This window comes from Anopheles funestus, chromosome 2RL (assembly GCF_943734845.2).
Source record: "Anopheles funestus chromosome 2RL, idAnoFuneDA-416_04, whole genome shotgun sequence".
Classification (NCBI taxonomy): Eukaryota; Metazoa; Arthropoda; class Insecta; order Diptera; family Culicidae; genus Anopheles; species Anopheles funestus.
The window spans coordinates 12,644,354-12,665,727 of NC_064598.1; the positions used below are offsets into that span (position 1 = coordinate 12,644,354).

At 44.6% G+C, this 21,374-nt stretch overlaps 5 protein-coding genes across 10 annotated transcripts; 1 reads left to right on the plus strand and 4 right to left on the minus strand.

Annotated features, from left to right (window-relative positions):
- Positions 1–3,412: 3,412 nt before the first annotated feature.
- LOC125766671 (pupal cuticle protein 36-like) lies at positions 3,413–4,335 on the minus strand. The gene is made up of 2 exons (XM_049432900.1): positions 4,158–4,335; positions 3,413–4,051 (listed from the first exon to the last, which is right to left on the minus strand). The coding sequence occupies exons 1-2, from the start codon at positions 4,225–4,227 to the stop codon at positions 3,732–3,734; spliced, it is 390 nt and encodes a 129-aa protein (XP_049288857.1). The 5' UTR covers positions 4,228–4,335; the 3' UTR covers positions 3,413–3,731.
- Positions 4,336–7,694: 3,359 nt separating this feature from the next.
- On the minus strand, positions 7,695–9,034 carry LOC125774607 (uncharacterized). The gene is made up of 2 exons (XM_049444688.1): positions 8,791–9,034; positions 7,695–8,714 (listed from the first exon to the last, which is right to left on the minus strand). The coding sequence occupies exons 1-2, from the start codon at positions 8,843–8,845 to the stop codon at positions 7,909–7,911; spliced, it is 861 nt and encodes a 286-aa protein (XP_049300645.1). The 5' UTR covers positions 8,846–9,034; the 3' UTR covers positions 7,695–7,908.
- Positions 9,035–9,801: 767 nt separating this feature from the next.
- Positions 9,802–11,301, minus strand: LOC125774608 (fibroin heavy chain-like). The gene has a single exon (XM_049444689.1). It carries the CDS (start codon positions 10,779–10,781, stop codon positions 9,951–9,953), a length of 831 nt encoding a protein of 276 aa, XP_049300646.1. The 5' UTR covers positions 10,782–11,301; the 3' UTR covers positions 9,802–9,950.
- Positions 11,302–11,662: 361 nt separating this feature from the next.
- On the minus strand, positions 11,663–12,706 carry LOC125764804 (hornerin-like). The gene has a single exon (XM_049429392.1). The coding sequence runs from the start codon at positions 12,704–12,706 to the stop codon at positions 11,663–11,665; it is 1,044 nt and encodes a 347-aa protein (XP_049285349.1).
- Positions 12,707–14,743: 2,037 nt separating this feature from the next.
- On the plus strand, positions 14,744–21,196 carry LOC125764584 (glutamate--cysteine ligase). 6 transcript variants are annotated; one of them, XM_049428949.1, is made up of 6 exons: positions 14,896–15,758; positions 15,840–16,119; positions 17,454–17,819; positions 18,224–18,968; positions 19,039–19,830; positions 19,910–21,196. In XM_049428949.1, exons 3-6 carry the CDS (start codon positions 17,558–17,560, stop codon positions 20,076–20,078), a joined length of 1,968 nt encoding a protein of 655 aa, XP_049284906.1. In that variant the 5' UTR covers positions 14,896–15,758; positions 15,840–16,119; positions 17,454–17,557; the 3' UTR covers positions 20,079–21,196. The 6 variants fall into 6 exon arrangements, with proteins under 6 accessions (XP_049284908.1, XP_049284911.1, XP_049284906.1 ...); XM_049428948.1 differs by having other exon boundaries at positions 14,901–15,758; positions 15,840–17,365; XM_049428951.1 differs by lacking the exons at positions 14,896–15,758; positions 15,840–16,119 and adding an exon at positions 14,744–14,881.
- The last annotated feature ends 178 nt before the right edge of the window (positions 21,197–21,374 follow it).

Genomic DNA, 21,374 nt, shown 5'->3' on the forward strand with positions numbered 1-21,374 from the left:
TTTTTTTTTATTTTTTTTTTTTTTTTATTTAAAGCATTATTTGAGTGAACAGAATCGTATTTCAACCAACTCGCATTAAATCAATAAATCAATTTATTAAATTTTGCTAAATTATTCAAAAAAAGCTAAGGCTATAATAGCCTAAGGAAATTTTCAAAATTTTAGATTTTTTTTATGATTTTTTATTCTTTTGTTTATTTAAATCATTATTTGAGTGAAAAGAAACTTATTTCAATCAATTTCCATCAAAATAAATCAATTTTTAAAATTTTGCTAAATTTCCCCAAAAAAAGCTAAGGCTATAGCCTTAGGAAATTTTCAAGTTTTTAGTTTTTTTTAATTTTTTTATAATTTTTTATTCTTTTTTTAATTTAAAGCATTATTTAAGTCAAAAGAAATTTATTTCAATCAATTCGCATTAATATACATCAATTTATAAGTTTGGGTATTGTACACATGTATTCCGTTTCAACTCATGTGTTTCAAACGTTTCGATTCAACTCATTTTTGTTTCAACTCATTTTTGTTTCAACTCATTTTTGTTTCAACTCATTTTCGTTTCAACTCACGTATTTACCCTTTTTGCAACTCGACTCACCACGGCTACATGCTTACACTCATGAGTGAGTAATTGAAAAAAGAGTCACTAAAACTCCTCGTGGTGAGTGGGCGAAACTCGTTCAATACAACGATTCAACTCACTATCTCACTCTTACTCACTTTGCACATCTCTAGTTCGTTCGGTACTGTAGAAATGATGTACGGATATGTAGTTCAAAGGGTTATCAGTTATTTCACCAATTGTTTTTAAAACGCATTCACAGTTTGTTTATTTTCTTCTCTGTTTCTTAATATGTCTACAGATACATAGTTTAACATGAAGCTTATCCCTGTTTTGTGTTTGCAGTTTAATGGTAACCCGATTTCTGCATCTTCATATATTGGAGAGCTAAAATAACACCAGCGCCCATTAAACCTGTCACTAGGATGGTCAAGAATGTCCATTTCGTGCAAGGGACGTTTTCAAACATTCCAGTTATACTGCGCAAAATTTCACTACCATGACAGATAAAACGTTACAAATAATTATTAAAATTTTTAAGCCACTTCCACATTTCACGATGCTCAACATACCTCAAATATTGCAACGTTTCATCAGATTCCGATTCGTCCTGTTTTTCTTCAAGTTCCGTTTCACTCATTTTAATGTTAGTACAATCTGTATTAGCGCCCTGTTTCTACAGTAAAAAGCTGCACGGTGTGATCTCTACGATGCAACAACCGTCCAAGTTGCTGGTTTTTGATCAAATAATCTAAACATCCCTGTGATGTGCTTTGGGGTCCTGTGTGATGTTCTGTAGGAAAACCCATCCAATTAAACCGGTCAAACTTATGCGAAGCTTAGAAGTTACAGGCTAATTCGGTAATTGGTAGCTTTTCACATAGATCAGCGGACCAAAACAGGTTTGAAATTTAAGAACTTTGAAACAGTATGAAAGAATACAGCTGTCTCATTTGGGCCTTTGAAACAACTAAAAGGTTCACTTCCGTCCGAAATCGTGCTGTGATAAAATAAGAAAATTTACATCAGCAAAAACCGAAGAAGCAAAGTATGTAAACGCTGCCATTCGAAATCCCGTAGAAATGGTTATTGCAGAAGATGATCTTGTGAGAGATTAAGCTTGAGAAGAATTCTTTCCTATGCTAAAAAAAACAACTTGGATATATTTTACAACAGTTTTATTGCTGCTCTATCAATACAATTTGATTTTGTTATAACTTTTTATAGAGTTAAACAGATTTTAATATTTCCCACATCGTTAAAACTTTTGCAATATACCTTGAATAAAAATCACAAACACTAAAATATCTATTAAGTTCAAATGATACTTCAAAGCCAATTGAAAGCTTTGTGTCTTAAGATGCAGTAATCTTTTCTCTACCAACAATAAGACCATGAGGACTTTGGTTCTTAAGATCAACAACACTTTTCTTTACCAATATTGCACAGTTGGATAGTTACTTTTTTCGTGAAATGAATGTCTACTTAAGACGTTTTTGCAGTTTAAAAAGAGTTGTAACCGTACTCGTTTAAGCACAAACGATCTGATAGTATCGGCAATGAAGATTTCATAATAATTGGTATAATTTTTATTTTCTGTTTATATTTTTTGTTAACCATACTGCTATTTCGGCCAAGAGTTGGTAACCAAACTCTACGAAATGGAAAATTTTGATAATTAAGGAACACTTTTTAAATTCTTTACAAATGTGATGCACACCCTACTAAACATTTGAGGAGCAAATATGTTGAGTTAAAGTTAAAAGTTAGCTTTTTTATACTTTATATAAATTTAATTGCAGAGCTTCATTTTATGTGACGGTATCTTGTCTTCTTTAGTGTCTGTCCATACGCAAGCGACTTAATTGCGCACTACATCATTATCAACTCATCAGCATTGACATCCGACAAAGGTAGATATTAAGCAATAGAAAAGAGTAGAGTTCTTTTCGCACGCTGGAAAATTCTACACTTTAAAACTGGTTTTAAGAGACCAGGTTTTAAAAACGTTTTGCCGATAGAAAGAAAAGGTTTAAAATAGATTTGAACTATGACAAACCTTAAAACATTCCCGGCCGTCCTACCTGAAATAAAAAAAAACGTAAAACGTTGAGCTGAGTATGAGCGGAAAACGTTTTTGATGGTGGGATTTTGAAAATTTCAACAGATTTTTATTTCTGTCATAAATTAGCAATTTTCCTTCGCCGGAATTGGCTGGTTCTGAATTAATAAGTTTATCATTAATGCAAAGCAGTAAAAAGATCGATAACCGAAACGGATTCTTGTCCGAATTGTTGCCAAACACACGGTATACACGGTCGTTCAGCGACCTGGACAAAAACGTTTAGTTATGAAAAAAAGATAAAAAAAAACCCGTAAAATCTAGATTATTGGCGAATGCAAAACAGCCTGCGCAATAAATGCATTCTAAAAGCGAAGAACATATCAACAGATGACAAACAATCAAAAGACTTAAACGATGCTTAAAAGAAGCGACGAACCTAATGTTTTATCCGTTTGTTAACAATCGTGTTGAGGTATTTTTTGTTTGTTTTTGGCTCGATTTCTTTCATTCGCATTCGGCCTCTACCTGGACCGTGCAGACAACGTTAGTAATTTACGCCTCATCCGGTGACATATTTACAGCCGATTGTCTTCCTCAATGTAACATCACAATAAGCAAATAAAAACACTTGTTTGTTATACAAAACAAAAAGATTATAATTTATCCAAACGTATCACAATCGACCACCTTGAGTATGCTTTTTATTCCTGTTTTCACACTGTTCAGCTGCTGTCCGTCGTTCGTACGATGTTTCTGTTGCTTTTTTTGTGTGTGCTTCCGCGATCATGTAACGACGGCCGCAATTGTCATGTGTGTCAATGTAATTTCGTTGATTCACGTGTGTGCTTTCGTATTTTTTTTTTATAAATTTTGTGCATCTTGTGTTTGCGTGTGTAAATTGTACAGACTACCGATTTCTAGAACGTAATCCTGGCCGTCAGTAGAGTAACATAAGTGTATTTTATACTGTGTGTGCGTGTCTTAGTTCTTTTCCTGTTCGGCGTAGTATGGTGCGGATGTTGTCGCGCCAAGCGTTTGCTGTAGCGTTCCTGCTCGAGGTTCCCGTAGCAAGGAAGCTGATCGTTGGTAGCGATCTACGGCCGCTTAACCGCTGAACGACTGGGCACCGGCATTGGCAGCCGAGCCACTGAATCCACCGAATCCGGGGAATCCGCCAGCACCGCCCGAGAAGGACTGAGCACCGGCAGAGGCAGCAGAGCCCGAGAATCCACCATGGCCGGGGAATCCACCGCCGGACGAGAACGAGTTCGAGGCGGCATTAGCGGCCGAGCCAGAGAATCCTCCGAAGCCGGGGAAACCACCGGAGCTGAACGACTGTGCGCCGGCATTAGCTGCACTGCCGCTGAACTGTGCGGCACGGGCAACACGGGCAACCGGGGCATCGACCGGGATCAGGTACGCAACTGTGGAAATAGGGAAGGGATTAGATTCACGGTGCACGATCGTAGCACGAGAATGTCACTTGCGGGATGGAGATACATCCTGAAACTAAGCAAAACGAACACTCACTTTGGTACGGGGCACAGTTGGCAACGGCCAGGACGGCGGCCAGGGCAAGAGCACACACCATAGCTTTCATCTTGAATATTGTACTTTTAGCACCGCACGTACACAAATGAACACGAGAAGAAACACGGTACTTCGTGAGCTTTAGCTGAGCAAATGATATCGTCCATCCCGGTAACGCCGTGCTTTATATATATATTGCCAATCGGAACTGTCCCCACATTTTCACGCACACGACAGACCACTGACCTCCCCGCCCGCCTTTACTTCCAGCCGATGTCTCCTTCCTCCGCACCGTGGTTCACTGTCGCGGTAGCGCACTCGCGCAGGGCCTTGTAGGTTTTTTTTTTCGGGGGAGAATCATTCGATCGAATCGCCCAAGACCAGTTTTCCACCCGGTTCAGTTCTTGGTCAGGGGTACTGCTGGGGTGAAAGAGACCAGGAAATGGGGTGGGAGGAAACGCATGCTGCTATCACAACGGAACGCACTCACTAGCACACCCATACCGTTTTGGTGACAAGCACGCATAGGTTGTCCGCGGATATCGCCCCACCACCGGGGGACTGATTGCGAAGAAGATCTGGACGCTGGAGGCATTTTGCATTTCGGTCACTCGTGTGCACCTTTCCTCGTGGCGACCGGCTTCGAATGTAAATTTTGTCGTAAAAATCGTTCCTTTTTCGTACACGGTGTCTCACCCCCCCCCCCCCCCCCCCCCCCCCCATCTACCCTGGCCGGCAGTTATCTGGTTGCTTCCGTCGGGCGCTGACGTTCCCAAACTTTGTCACCTTCCCGCAGTAACCTCACGGGGATGCTTTGCAAGTGCCGATCTGTCGCTAAAACCCCTGCCGAACATCTAATATGGTGACGAGCGAAGATCGAGCCAGATCAATAAAGTGCCAAAGCCAGCTGAAGCGTCCCGATCGGTTTGATAAACACTAATGCATGCGACGGGGTTTTTTTTTATTTATTTCTGGACATGCACACAGATCATATTGTCTGTTTTGTTAGCCAGTTTACTTTTCCATTTTGTGTTGCTTTTCTCTGTTTTGTTCGTTTCTTGTTTTTTTCTTTCTTCCGTTTTTTTATATTTGATTATTAGGGGAAAACCAGCTTTCTGCGCGCTCGAGCCACTGTTGACCGAGCTGATTTGGACTTTCGTTTCATCCAAACACACAACATCCTCCCCGAACGGTTGTAGAGAAGCTTGTCAATAACATCAAATACTAACCCATATCCTACCGGGACCAAAATAATAAAAAAAAAGAAATCAACCAAACACAGATGGAAGATGAAGTCAGCTTCTATAAACAAGATTACGATCTTTATGGGTGTCTTTTTTATTTTTGCAAAAAACCAAAAACTAAAACACAGCTTAAATAACCGAATGAAAATACAGAGTATCATTCAGCAAAGACAAGGAAACTGGATTAAAACAACACTTTGTTTCATACTATAAATTGCCAAAAATTGAAGAGAAAGCAACTGTCTGCCTATCAGCGGTGCGTTGAAGAGAAAGGGATCGGAAAGGTTTATTACTTTTTCCGGTTAAATAACTGCTGCTCGCACAAGGTTTTTTTTTCTCTTCTTAAGAACGGCCAGACCAGATGGTGGATTATAAAAAAAAACGAATAGTAACTTTACATACACTATGGTTTGCATCCGATCACAGCCAAGAATAAGCACCAAACGTGAGGAATTCGTCCCAGAAGACGACAAACGGTGTCTAATGATGTTTACGTTTTGGCTGCGAACCGAAAAGCTTCTACATTGGCCAAGTAAACATAACCTCGTCCAAGGTTGAGGACATGTGTGGCTGTTGTTTTGCGCGTCTCAGTCCCACCAATAGGAGGTGCGAGATTAATCAAGTTTTGTTGGGGTTTTTTTTGTCTGTGTCTAGATGCTATATTTTGTAATCATTACAAGAACTTTTGAGTAATTTCTCATACGATCAGAGAGCACCGGGTAGATCAGAGGGCCAACATTGGATGCTGTGAGTACGTGCGGTCGATCGTCTACGATCATTTGTCACAGCTTCGTCTAACCGGTTCAGCGTTAGGGCCGGAAGTAGTAATTCGATAACCAACCGCTCGGAAGTGTTTTGGTGTGCGAACCGAACGAATCAAAACGAAGGTGAATGTTTGGAACTTCTTCGTAAAGGCAAAACCGTACTATCATTCAACTAGTTCTTGGGGGTAAAACCAAATTGACCAATACCGGGTATTCCCAGAACGATACAGGAACCTAGAAAACGGTGGCCCAATTTAGAGCATAACCTTCAAGACGCTAAATACTAGAGCATACAGCGTTACGGTTGTTGCGCCCCAAACGTTGTTTGTCCAGGCGTGTTTTGGGATTTACCGGAAACCTTCGTGCAGTATCTCGCAGCGTCAACGAACCAAAACAGAGCTCGTGCGCTTGGCTGTGGCATGATGATCGATGGAGAACTAAACGCAGCCAGCGCGAAGGGTCTCGGTGGTAGGGCAGTTATTCAATTTATCATCGCTTCGTACTTCCTCGTAGCGATCGTCAACTTTGGTTCGTAATGCGGAGTCTGCGGACAATCTAAAGACGAAGAATCGTCAGTTCTTGGCAGCCAGTTTTGGAGATGGAGCTATGGGGATGATCTTCTCGCTGGGAATGGTTGTGGGCTGACGATCTTCTTCCTACCGATGGTGTTGTTTTGTGTGAGTATGTGTGTGGTTTTGCCCAAAGATATCAATAGTAGTCTTCTTTTGCATCCTCACCATCCTTCCTCCCGGCGGGGGGATACTTCTTCGCTCCCGACCATCTCCATGGAAACCGGTTCTGGCCGGGTTCACAATCCGGTACCACAATTCGCTTTGCATTGTGCCGGTTCCGAGCGGGTTGGGAAGATTTTGTTGTTTTCATTTCGTATACTGCCTTTGCTTTGTTAAATCTGCCGTGTGTCGTTGTTTTTTTCGCGTCTGTATGTGATACATTTTGAACGTGCTGTCCGATTCTGTATGGGAGGACCACTCCACGGCACGATGTTTCGAAACATACACAGCTCGCCAATTCAGGGATTATTGGGATGGGCAGCAACCGTATGGGTAGAGTTCTGGTTTCAAGGGCTTATGTAACTCCCATTTTTGGGGATTGTTTATCGAACCGGCCCAAAATGGTACCCCAAAACATCAACTTCACGATGTTGAATGTGCAAAATTATGCGTACGATCGATCGGTTTTATGCATATTTTAACGTGCTCTGTTTGCTACCAGCCGACACGCAATAGTTTTCCTGTCCTGAAACAGCAAATATGACCCTTAACACATATTCGCTGTAAACCTTTTAGTGGCTCGAGATTACACAAACAATGTTGGCCGTGCTGTGGGTGCTGTTGATTCTGCATCTTAAAACACCGCCAGTTTCCCATTGAGTCTCATAAAATGAATGTAGATAATGCGTTTTTTCCGTGTATTTGTATTTGCTCGAAACATACAACAAAACAGTCCGGTATTTCCTTTATTGGTTTGATTGGGTAAAAATCAAAGCAAAAGAAATCAAACAGTAAACATACCAGTTGCGAATTCGCAAGCAAATTTTATTTTAATTTCACTGGGACCAGGTAATGGTATTGGTATTCGTGAACCTGTTACAGATAAGAATGTTTGCAATGAACGAAGTGACGAACTGACAATGTGCAATCGATTAATAATGCTAATGGACGTGATCAGATCACAGATTATGAGCAACTCGTCACCGGACGATCTTCTGTGTAACGTTTTACTCTAGTAGTGCTGCTTGTAAACGCTCGTCTGTACCGATCCTCCAGCATTGCCATGGCTGGAGGATGATACACTAGCACCAACGGCCACACCATTTCCACCGCCATAGCTGCCTCCTCCGTATCCACCACTTCCACCGTAGTTACCGCCACCATTGGTGCCCCCGAAACGGCTGGCCGATGCAAAGCTTCCTCCGTTCGGTCCATACGAACTTACCGATCCACCATTGTTCGACACGTAGTGCGTTGTTCCACCGGAACCACCACCAAAACGGTTGGCCGTTGCATAGCCACCGCCATTGTTCGTACCGAAGGACGAGACACTTACACCCTGTCCGGAACTTCCACCGAAACGATTCCCTGTTGCAATTCCGCCCCCATTACCATGGTGCTGGTTGTGGGGGATATAGTTCGAAGATGCACCACCATTTCCGAAATGCGTCACCGTTGTACCGCCTTGTCCGAATCCATTCGAACTGCTGCTGACGCTAACGCCCTGTACTCCTCCATTACCACCATACCCGCCGTCATCACCACCGAACCGGTTGTTAAACGACGTTACACCGACACCCGATCCACCGTGACCAAAGGTACCGGCACTTGCACCAGCACCAGCCCCAGCGAAACCTGTCTGCGAGCAAAGATCGGTAAAGGGTAGCGGTGGTAGCTGCACCTGCGGGAACATGTTCGAGAAGAACTGATTCTGTTGGGCCTGGGTGGCCAGCGCTTGGGCCTGGAAGCTACGGCATGCCTGCGTCCAAGCGTTCACCTGTGCCTGGGGATACTGGTTAACGTTGAATCCGTTGGCCGCTGCTAAAACAGACAGGTCGAGGAAATGAATCTCACGGTGTAAACACACCCTCTAAGTGCACCACAGTGTATTTACCGACATGGCACCCAAACATGGCAGCGGACACTAACAGCACCGGTAACAGCATCATTCGATGATCTACGGACGATCGCACTAGACAAAAACAACGCAACGCAAGACGGAAAGCTTCCGTGCACCAGCTTTATTCACTCGATGTGACTCAATTACGCGCATTGCGTCCCGCTTTTAACGGACCGTCATGGCGGAATTTCGTTCGTCCAACGAACAGTGGTCGGTGGTTCGTGTCCAGATTTCTCGCAACACCTTACCGTTCCCTTTACCGCTCGCGACCACTGATCTAAACCCTTATCGGTAAGTCTTCGATGGCATTGGCATGGGCAGAGGATTTAAATACAACACAAAAAAACATCATACATTACATCTCTGACACATACACAAATGTTTGTCTTTAAGAAAAAAAAACTCCCGATCGCTTTGGAGCAAAACCCGTGCAAAAGCCAATCGTGGTTTAACGTCAGGATTCGTACATGTACATACCACTGCGTTGGCTTCATACTCCAGAGCAAAGGGGGAAGCAGACAAGCTAAGAAAGAAACATCACACCTAGGATTTAGTGAAGGTGGGATACAACGAACGAGCGAATTTGTGTCGTACACAATGGTGGAACGGTGGAAGATGCTGGAACTACCCGTAGTGCGTACACACGTATTGGACATGTTTTGATGCCGATTTTCGATTGAAAGAGAATTCAAAGTCATGGTTGAATTTTTGCCCGATTTGTTGTTGAAGCTTTAATTTAAAGGCTTAAGCGTTGCGATGGCCAAACCAGCTCATAACACAACAACAAAACAGAGGGAAAAAGTTTGAAATCAAATTCCCAAAAAACAAATCGGGGGACGATGGATGCGGGTGGATATTCCCAATCGATCATGATCGTCGAATTATTTCTGTTTTGCGATGATGCTGGATGGCGATTTTATGAGGTCAGCTTCACGCGGTTTTGTTCCGGGTAGAAGTCAATGAAAAATCTTTCCCACCGTGTCGTGTATAAAATAAAAAACGTGATAAAAACATTTTATTGCCTGTTTATTCTGGATAGCAAACATTCCATTCTGGTAATAATCATTAGTTACTATACTTTGCGTAACTGTAATACACACGAAAATATTCGCTCAAAATGATCTGTGCTTTAGCGGAATCCTTTAGACACAGTCTTACTTATTCCAAACCCAGGATGTGGTTTCAGTTTTTTTAGCCGTTCCATCGGCTGATTCATCGGTACTGATGCGCACTCCAAAGTTGTCACCAGGGCCGTTGCCGAAGTTTAACTCCGAATGACGTCCACCCGGTCCGAACGAAGATCCAGTCGATTGGGCTCCGCTAGCAGAACCTGCCGAACCGCCCTTTCCATGGCCGGCACCGGCACTGTGAGATTGTGATCCAGCGCTACTTGAACTTTGCCCACCATGTCCACCATGACCCTGGCTGGTACTACCCGCACCACTTGATGTACCAATGTGGCCCTGCTCGGGATATTCCTCGGTGTGTCCCGATCCCGAACCTTCACTGTGAATGAAACCTTGTTCCGGTTGTTTGGGTTGCTGTTGCTGATGACCCGCTGACTGTGAACTAGCTCCAGCGGTACTGCCAGAACTTGCTCCACTATGTCCACCGCTAAATGAGCTACTGCTGGCGAAGGACTGCGATCTAGATGTTGAGAAACTACCACCCGGTCCCGGGGGTACGCCGAAGTTAAACGTACCCATCGGGGGGAATCCTACGAACTGTGGAAATCCCATTCCAGTACCTGTTCCAGCTTGTGGTTGAAAGAAAGGATATCCTGCACCAGGGAATCCGGCACCAAATCCTTGTCCACCGAAACCAGCTCCATTAGGATCACCAAAACCGAAACCCTGTGATCCAGCACCACTCGAGCTAGCGGATGATCCTTGCGTTTGTGCTACCGGATAACTCGCGGCAGGATTTGCGCCTAATATGCCCAACAATATTGCTAGAGCGAAATACATTCTCTTAAACTGAACCATTGCGCAAGCGAAGAAGAACCAACTGGTGGACACAGGCTCAAGAACGGTCTGAAGAAGGTTCAATGCTCAAAACCAATGTGATTGTTATACACCCAAGCGCTATTATTTGTTCGCCCTTTGCCAAATGATTCCAATTATCAGTGGACATTCTGGGTTTTACGTCGACACAGCCGACCTGATAAGACATCATGTAAACATTCTTGGTTTTTGCCTGCCGCTGATAAGCCATTTGCAGCTGTCAAAACATTGTCCTGATCGCTGCGTCTTATTCGTTGAGATTGGACTAAAACTTGGACATGAACTAGAGTACGAACTTCAACTGGTAAATGTACTTAATTCTACTCACTGTAGTTTTGTTGTACTCAAGCAGTTAAAACCTTGATCGTTGGGGCTTTATTGGGAAGAGATAATTGGCGAACCCTCTCTACGATTACCTATTAACCGAGTTAATTAAGGCTTGATCGTAAAACACCAAATCAAGAAAATAATATAATTGCATCCCTTCCATCTCAAAATACTGATGTGTCTCTGGCTCCCTTATTATGTTGTAAATGATCGTAAACCATAGGGGAACTCCGCTAATTCCACCCGACAGGACCGGGTATCAAATCCCATCTGAACTGTCCCTCAGTAGCAAGGATTGACTATCCGACTAAGTGATCTAGCAAGTCTAGCAAGCCCAAAATGGCCGGCATGACCTTTAAGGATCGTTAAGTCAACAAGAGAGAGAGAGAGAGAGAGAGAGAGAGAAAGAGAGAGGGTGGGGGAGGGAGAGCGAGATCCTAAGTAATAAGACGTAGTGTATTGTTTCTTCGACTCTTCTAATTTTATTAGCAGTGGATCATAAATACATAATTCTCAACCGAACAAAGGCGGTTCACTTAATCCTTCCAAACCCAAGCTTCGCTTGCAGTTTTCTTCACCGTACCATCCTGGGATTCGTCCGCGCTCACGCGCACTCCGTATGACCCACCGTCGCGGTTATGTCCCTGGTGATATTCCTGATGATGTCCACCGGAACCATGCTGCTGACCTCCCGAACCATGGTGGTGACCCTGATCTTTCACATGACTCGATTGCGACTGTGATTGGGATCCGGCCGAGCTGGCGGATCCGCTCGGTCCATGACCATGACCGTGGTGTGCATCCTGCACCGATTGTGAAACGGACTGTGCGGCGGCATTGCTTCCCGATCCTAGATGACCGTGATGACCGTGATCTGCGGAGCCAGATTGAGATTGTGCTCCAGCGGAACTGCCCGAAGCTCCAAGGTGTCCGTGATGCTGCTGGTCAAGTGAGTGCGATTGTGCATTCGCTCCCGAGCCACTGTACAGATCCTTTCCATGATCGTGACCATGGTGGCCGTGGTTGGCCGACTGTGACGTAGCACCGGAAGAAGATCCTTGGAGACCGTGCGAATCGTGTGAAGTTGAATGAGCTCCAGCAGCACTTCCACTTTCACCGCCATGGTGGCCGTGACCATCCTTGCTGAACGATTGCGATCCGGCAGAGCTGCCAGATACACCACCATGTCCTGCACTGTGACTAGCGGACTGTGCCTGGGACGTGGAACCGCTCAATTTGCCACCGTGGCTCGATGAGAAAGAGCTGGAGGACGACGAACTGCTTGCGCTGCTACCGTGAACGGGTGGGAATGGAAAACCTTTGCCAAACACGTCCGGACTCCATCCGCCGGCATTGTGACCCGGTCCAGCGACAAGGGGCTGCGAGAACTGTCCCTGGCCAACAAGTCCTCCTTGGAAGCCGGGCAGTGCCGGGAAGCCGCCGAAGCCTACCGACTGTGAGCTACTGGTGGCCGAGCTACCGCTACTGCTACCACTGCCATGTTGGTGGCCCAAATCCGTTGGGTAACCGTGTACGACTAGTGCACCGACGGTAAGTAATAGCGCGAAATGCTTCTGCATGATCAGAACTGTCGTTATCGCTGGCTGGAAATGTTTACAAATAATGACCGCCGCTCGACAATGGGAAGAGTGCCCAGAAAGCAGAACTACTTGATCGAACGATAGTAACTTGACTGACTAACTACCGTGGACTATGTTCTATGTATATATAGACCCTCGACAATCTCCGCCCGTACGTGCATGCAAACAGCTGATAGGAACTCCCATTATCGTGCCACCGTTGTCGCACTTTCGTCGTCGCACTGTACGGAGTCAAGGGAATGGAAATCCCGTCACATTTCGGTTGCATTTCAACTTGGCAGGGAAAACCCTCCGAAGCGTACGCACCAGACTGACTTCATGCACGATCGCTCTCGATCGTCTATTGGCTGGTGAAACTTGTTTACACCCGGCAAGCTTATTACTGTCACCCAACGTCGATGCGTAGAGGAATCGCTCCGGGAACCGGTTCCCTCGCTGAGTTGATGAGCTGGAGACGAGTCAGCTTCGGAAGCAATGGCGTTGGCCCTGGCCGTGTAACGCGGTGTCTATTTTGCTAAATTGTGTCTGCTCGCACCGAGGGACAAATTGATTTGATCAATGTCAAAAGAATTTGTAAATCTGCAAATACATTGTTTGATAGTTATCGGAACGTTACACTTGGAAACAACGGTAACATGCGAGATATTGGGTTTGTGTCTTCCACACCGGAATAACCGGTAAGGATTATGATCGCTTGAGTTGCTATCAATAAAGTTGATTAATTCACACTGGAAACCATTACCTTAAAATTATACGGTTCTGAGATGCGTTGTAATTTGTGTTTAATACAATACACTAATCAAGATATTTATTCGTTCATTTTTCCTTCTTTTTTCTTTATTTCAATATTTTCGTGTTCGTTATTTTCGATAATAAAATCAACACTTTGGGGATGCTGGAATCGATTGATTACGAAACTTGTTGATGACGGAACGTTTGCGGAATTATTTTGACCTCGCTATTGGTATTCTGTGCGCCACTGCCATAGGACACGAAAAATACTTCAGGCTGAACGATGCTGAATGTTGGTGGTAATTCTCGTGCTTGGTTTGTTTGCAGTTCATGTGCTAAATTGTGGGGAAAAAATTTGGAATTAAAAAAAAAGTTGTTGTTGTTGCATTCCATACCCTAATGCTTGCTATTGACCTCTTGGTCAGCCACATTTCCGGATTATGCATGCATAAATGATACCCATTAACAAATGAATCCTACATACCGCGACGCACTCGACGGGGAATCCCGGCAGTGACCTGGGCAAACACATTTACCAGAACCACCAACAACAGCAGAAGCATCGAATGGGATGGTTTAAACTGCATCGTGCAAATGATTCCTTGTTTGCCCGGTTTTGAAGATTCACGTTACGGTATCGATACGAAGGCCGCTGAGATACTAAACTCAAGACATGGTGTTCCGTGATGGCGAAGGCTCACAAAAGTTTTGCTAACATAATAATGTTGCTTTTGAGTATGTGTTTTTTTTTGCAGTCTTCGTAATAAAGACATCAAATCCTCAAAACAGGTTATTGTGAAATTCTTATACGCGCTAAAGAATGAAATTAGCATTTGCGCTGCGCGATGAGCTGGGGTTCAGAATAGCCATTAATGGTTCTTTTGATAAGTAGAAATTTGTAGTTAAACCTATAGATTCAATATCCAAAATGTTAAATGCTGTAATTGTTTTTAAGGACGAGTAGAAGTACCTACCACGAGGTCTTGAAAAGTTTTATTTGCTACGTTTTCCCGCTTTTCGAACAGTGCTGCCAAATGTTTAGATTTAATTTTTTTTTATATCGAATATTAATGTAGATCGATGGGCATCGATCAATTCAAAAGCATATTTTTTAATTAACTCCATTATAAGTAATACAATCACATAATGTCCAGGAAATTAAAATAAAAAAGTTTTCTTTAATTATTTTTTATAATTTTAACGAACTTTAGAAAGAAATAAACAACCACTGTGATCCGAGTTCTGCGCCGAGCAGGCACTGAAGCTGTCAAAATCAACGCGCCGAAGCTGACAGCGATAGAATGTCAATAAAAAAGAAAAAAACAAACGAAAAGCAAATGTAAATAATTCGCTCGTGCGTTCCAGCTGAAAAATTACAAGTATTTCTAGGAAATTAATCATCTCGGAAGATATTTTAAGACGGTACGGTTTAAGTGTTTTCTTGTGCGATATTATAGTGCGTACACGTGTGTTGTTTCACGAACTGTTTAAACGCGTTTTCCAGCCACGTTCTGCAAGTGCCGGGTAGGCGGCGAAATTCCTTCAAAATGGAACTCAAGTACCATGGAATGGGATTGTTGTAATTAGTTAAGGGAATGTATTGTTGAGCGAATTGACCGTATCGTTTATTCGGTGGTGATGGAAAGAATCATGCTGTGGAATGTCACTAATTTTAGAGTCCGTTTCGTTATCTGAGCCGTTGCATCAGCATTGGTATGAAATTAACAGTGACATCATAGTGAGCATGATTCCACTAAATCGGTGGTACAATAAGACGCCAATGACTTGCAAGATTGCATTAGGAATCCGTGCACATGATAACGATCTGCATGTTCCAGAACAGCCTGAAACGATCGGACGCTTCCTCTTTCCTATCTTCAAGTGCATTAATGTATTCCATCTTAGATACGCTGGTGACGTAAGGTTGTGTAAATCAAATCCAGTCTAGGTTCTACATTGCAATGAAGAAATGCTCAAGTCTCCTCAAGCAAAAAGGCTTACAAAACATCTTACAATCAACAATTTGGTCACAGGCATACTATGATCGATAGTTTAAAAAAAAGGAAGTAACAAGCTTTGTAAGCACAAACACAATTTGCTACACCGCCTGCCAATACTGATTAATTGGCAATCCAACAAATATCGGTGTCGTGTGCTCCAGGGAAGCAAAACTGCACTCTATGTTCAGTGCCAACCTAGAGCCGTGTGAAAACGCATCAACCCCAACCCTAGCTACACCTAACCAGCGTAAAACAAGCATATCTGAATCGTCATCGTTCGCTCGCATTGGTTCACTCCGGTAGGTGCCTCGAATAACGACCCCGTAGCTACTTGTCGATGTGTTCTTGCCCGTGGACACCCATTGAAACTCATTACGTAGCTGATTGCTTTCAGCCATCGTCATCATCGTCATCATCATCGTTGGTCGAGGGAAACGCGACAGATAGCAGCGGCTACCCCGCGAGGTTAACAGCTCTAGCAGCGAGAAGAAACCGCGCTAGTATTTAGTAAACCGTCGTCCCGGTCGGAAGCGTGGTCACGAACGCGTACGATTGCAAAGGAACGCAGCGAAAGACAAACATCCGACACAGCTGGCACCGTTTCGGTTATCTGTCCGATTTGTGCTACGTTCCCGAAGGAACGCGACTCCCAATCCTAGAGTGCGTAGAGTATTTTCGGTTGTTTTTTTTCTGGTTGTTGTAGTTGGTTGGATTTCTTTCGTAAAATTACGCCATCGTGAAGATGCGAGGAGTGTCGTAGGAAACAAAAATAAAACCCCAAAACAAAACACAGTATCAGTTGTGCAATGTAGTGAAATCGAGAGACGGTTGAAACATGGTGTTACCCGGACCGTTTTGGAGTGATTTTCAGACGCGCTCTTGTCCTTTTTTTTTCGTTAGTGTTCCCGATAAGTACGATGAGACGCTGAGACAGTAAAACGCATCTACATTTCCATTCCCGAATCGTAGCATACTATCCAAAGGTTACGATGGTAACAGCCGGTATATGGAAAGTGAAAACAAATCCGATTCACCATCTACCGTAGCTGTGCCGAATGGTGGTGAAGAATGCGAAGGGTGCTAAATGTCCTTCCAGTCCCGGCTAGCTAGTTTATTGATCGTGACCTTCGCGTACAGTGCCACTGCTGCTCGTTCGTTCCACAATCCACAGGTTGTAATGGAGAGACGCGGGCGCGCGATTTCACTTGCGGAGAACATTGCGGGCAGAAATGCTTTTGGAGTTCGTCTGTGTTGCGTAACACGGTCTGATGTGCAGGGAAAGCAACCCTTTATATGCTCCATTACCATTATAATCGCACTTCACTTATCTCTTCGCTTAAGCAGCGTGTATGGATTTGATTTGTATCATGCTAATCCCAGCAGAGTGAAAGTGTGTTGTTGGTTTTGTTTTCTGTTGTTCGCCCTTACCGATTTATCCTCACGAACGTGTTTAAGTGGCGCTAAGCGTTGTCGCATCATCATCATGTGTTCCCGCTTCACTAGCTTAGAAGCGGTGTGACGCGGTTTAGGCAGAATGCCAAGCAATTCATCTCTATCTTTGGACCGAGTAAACGGTCGAAGAGCAGTTGAAAAATGTGTCTCGTCACGATTTGCCCCCCCCGCTTTGCATCGTAACCACCCGGCGCGCGAACCGGTCGGCATGTTTCGGTACGTGCGTTGCGCTAGACAACTTCCATTTGAACTTCGACGCCACAGGCTGAAGCGCGGGTCGTTTAGCATACGTTCAATCTTGATGGGATGCTTCTCGCCATTCCGGCCGCTGTGAATTGTTCTGTCCTTCACTAGCTCATTATTTGTACAGCAAACAGGGCAGACAGTTGTCGACACTATCGAAAAGAAAATACGACATCGAAGCGAAAGCTAACAGATAGGCGATCTTTACAAAGTTAAAACATTTATTCTAAGCTCAAGTGGTGCTTTTTTGGTGGCAACAAACTGGGAACAATGTTTTAAAGCATTTTCTTTAATTTCAGATCCAAAAATCGTTCCCGTGATTTCGTGTTCGGTTCAACTCACTGCCAACCGTCGTGTCGGTATAAATCAATAGGCTCGAACCCGCCGTAACCGGAGAATAAGGATGGGTTTGCTAAGCGAAGGAAGTCCTCTGACGTGGGATGAAACCAAGGCGCTGGCGCAACACGTTCGCGAACATGGAATCGAGCAGTTTATCAATCTGTTCGCGCGCCTAAAAGACCGTCAAGGCGATGTCTTGAAATGGGGCGACGAGGTGGAGTACATAATCGTCCGCTTCGATGATAAGCAGCGCGCGGTGCAGGTATCGTTGCGTGCGCAAGAAATTCTGGCTAAACTCAACGAAAAGGAAGCGGCCGATCCGCAAGGTAAGCTTGAGAGAGGGAGAGAGAGGGAGAGAAATGTCGCACCATTAGGGATATGATCGATCGATTAATCTTCCGCCGAAACGAAATGCCGAACCGTTTGCAACAGACGCGCACGGAAGCGAAATAACAATGATGTATCGAGAAAAGATACGGAACACGTGATTGGTGCTATCACGTTCGAAACGTGCCTAGCCCTGTATTTACGGTGTGGTACGAGTACGAGTGATAAAGCTTGCTGCACACATCACTCGTTTGCGTACCACTTTACGCAGGGCGGGCAAGTGTGAAATGGGATACGGTGTATTATGTTTCTTCGCGATCGCGGACATTGTTCCGGTGGAATGTGACTGTCGTTCGAATGGTTTAAATGAGTAAAATTAATTATCGTTTTTTTGTTGTTGTAGGAGTAAAATCTCTCTGGCGGCCGGAGTACGGGGCGTACATGATCGAGGGTACGCCCGGTAAACCGTACGGAGGTTTGCTGGCGCATTTCAACGTCGTCGAAGCGAATATGCGCTACCGGCGCATGGAGGTGGCTGCTTTGCTGCCGGAAAATGAAGTAGTAATGTCGATAACGAGCTTCCCACGGTTGGGATGTCCGGCATTCACGTACCCGTTTGCCGTGCCCACGCCCGAGGATGAATCGTGTGCGGCACGATCGAACTTTTTCCCGGACGAAGCGATCTTTCCGGGCCATCCGCGTTTCAAGACGCTCACACGCAATATACGTCAACGGCGCGGCGAGAAAGTGTCCATCAACTTACCAATCTATCCCGATCGGGACACGAAGGTGCCGGTCGACGGAAGCATACCGTCCCATCCGAACTACGTGCATATGGATGCGATGGGTTTCGGGATGGGTTGTTGCTGTCTGCAGCTTACGTTCCAGGCGTGTAACATCAGCGAAGCCCGCACGCTGTACGATCAGCTGACACCGATGTGTCCCATTATGCTGGCACTCACCGCAGCAAGCCCGGCCTATCGAGGGCACCTCACCGATGTGGATTGCCGCTGGAACGTGATTTCGGCATCGGTCGACTGTCGTACGCGCGAGGAACGCGGTGAGCTGCCGCTAAAGAATGATCGGTTCCGCATTTATAAATCACGCTACGATTCGATCGATTCCTACCTATCGCCGGCTGGAGATAAGTATGTTGGCGACATGGAATTAAAATTATTTGTCTTTTTTTTTAAATGATTTTCTTGTTTTTTCGCCTAGGTACAACGATGTGCCTTTGGTGCTGGATGAAACGCTTTACAAGCGACTCCGCGAGGGCGATATTGATCATCTGTTGGCGCAACACATCGCCCATCTGTTCATACGCGACTCGGTTTCGCTGTTCAGCGAAAAGGTTCACCAGAACGATCGCGAGGACACGGATCACTTTGAAAACATTCAGTCGACCAACTGGCAAACGATGCGGTTCAAGCCACCGCCCCCTAACTCACCGATCGGTTGGCGTGTTGAGTTCCGCCCGTGTGAGGCACAGCTGACCGACTTTGAGAATGCGGCCATCGTGTGCTTCGTTGTGCTGTTGACGCGCGTCATTCTCTCGTATCAGCTCGATTTCCTTATCCCGATCAGCAAGGTGGATGAAAACATGCAAAACTCGCAGAAACGTGGCGCGGTGCTGACGGAGCGGTTTTGGTTCAAGAAAAACATTACCGCCATTCCGCCGGGTACTGCGGACCGTCAAGCAGCGGGGGAGGCAGATGCAGAGACGCAGACGAATGTGCAGGAACAGCAACAAAATGGTACGACCGATCAACAGACCGGTTCGACCACGGACGAGTACGAACTGATGACGATCGATCAGATTATCAATGGGAAGGGAACATTCCCGGGGCTGGTGCCGCTGATTAACAGCTATCTCGGTTCGATGGATGTGGACGCCGACACGCACTGTACGATTCAGCAATACCTGAGGCTGATACAGAAACGGGCGTCCGGTGAGCTGATTACGACTGCTGCCTGGATACGGCAGCAAGTAGTGTCACATCCCGAATATAAGTAAGTACAGGGGAGATACAAAAGAGATTTCTTACCCGACCTATTACACTCATTATAACGATTTTTTTCTACTTTACAGAAATGATTCCGTCATTAGCGAGGGCAACTGTTACGATTTGCTGCGAAAGGCGAAAGACATCCAGGACGGTGTGCTGGCATGCCCGGAACTGCTTGGCAATAATATTAACTCCAAAACGACGGACAACATTCCGGCTGCCATTGAGAAGCATCTCACCAAGCGATGTTAATAGTTGGTTCGATTTTTGCCGCGATTCGTACGGCTATTCTACTTACACTACCTTACTTAAAAAGTCGCCTAAAGATCAACATGATGGAAGCGGTGATTTCGTGCCAGATCGAGGGGGAATGGATGCTGTTGATTTCTGGCGTCAAACCGAATGCGGGTACTTCAATGTTCAATGTTAGAAGTTTGGAACGCATCTGCTTGGATGCAAAGGTTGCCACAAAAAAAAGGCAGACAAAGAATGGAATTCTACACATCCCGTGCAATGCATTTCTTGCCGATTTGGGAAAGCCCTGCAAGGGCAGGGGTCGCCCAAAAATTTGTCGACCCATCGCATCGGTCGTATATGCTATGGGGAAAGGCAGTGGCGTTTACAATATTGTTCTATTATTATCTTAATGACTTCACGACTTGTTCAACTGTGCTTATTCGCGTGTTCGCTTCCGAGTGACAAAACGATCCCTTAAAGGAGAAAGTTGATGTTCTATGTATGACACACAAGCAGCGCGTACGTACGTTTTTTTTTTGTTTGTTTTGCAATAGGTTATGGTTTGTTTTGTTAAGTTTACGTTGCAAATGATATTTTATAAATTGTATAGAGAGAGAGAGAGAGAGAGAGTGAGAGCACAGTTTGCACGGGTTAAAAGCGTAATCATCCCTTCAGTCATTTATGCTCCGAATCGATGAATGAATAAGATACTTTTTTGCAACCTTTTTTATTTCCAATCCAAAGACACACGAGCCTCTTTTCACGTATTCTTCATCATTTCACAGCGGACACCGAAGGGTGCGGAAAAAGTGGAAACCGATAAGCAAACTCTAGACACTCAGATATACACAAAGCGACCTGAAAAGAATCGTACGTTGAGGATGAGGGCAGTGGAAGTTTAGTAATTACAAGGAAGAATCCACGTTCAAGCAATCGCACACATACACAAAATGTACATCGATCACTATGTCCGAAAAACATCCGGCATTCCCTCATAACTTGCGTGCCAGGGGGGAACGGATTCGGTGTGGTTGACTGAAATTTTCCAGGGCAACACAGGAAAAGCACGAAGAACAAATTGTTATACAGAAATATATATATATACATATAGATTTATATTAGTAGATCTCTAACTTAATTCGTGGCACTTTATTCTAGATGACGGAACTTATTACCGTTTCCCTTTTATAAACCACTGTTTCTTCATTACAGCATATGAACTATTTGACGCTAAAAGGAAGATGTTTTTGATTCGGAAATGTGATGCGCTACGTAGGAATTACGTCAAAGTGGAAGAATCTAATAGAAGCC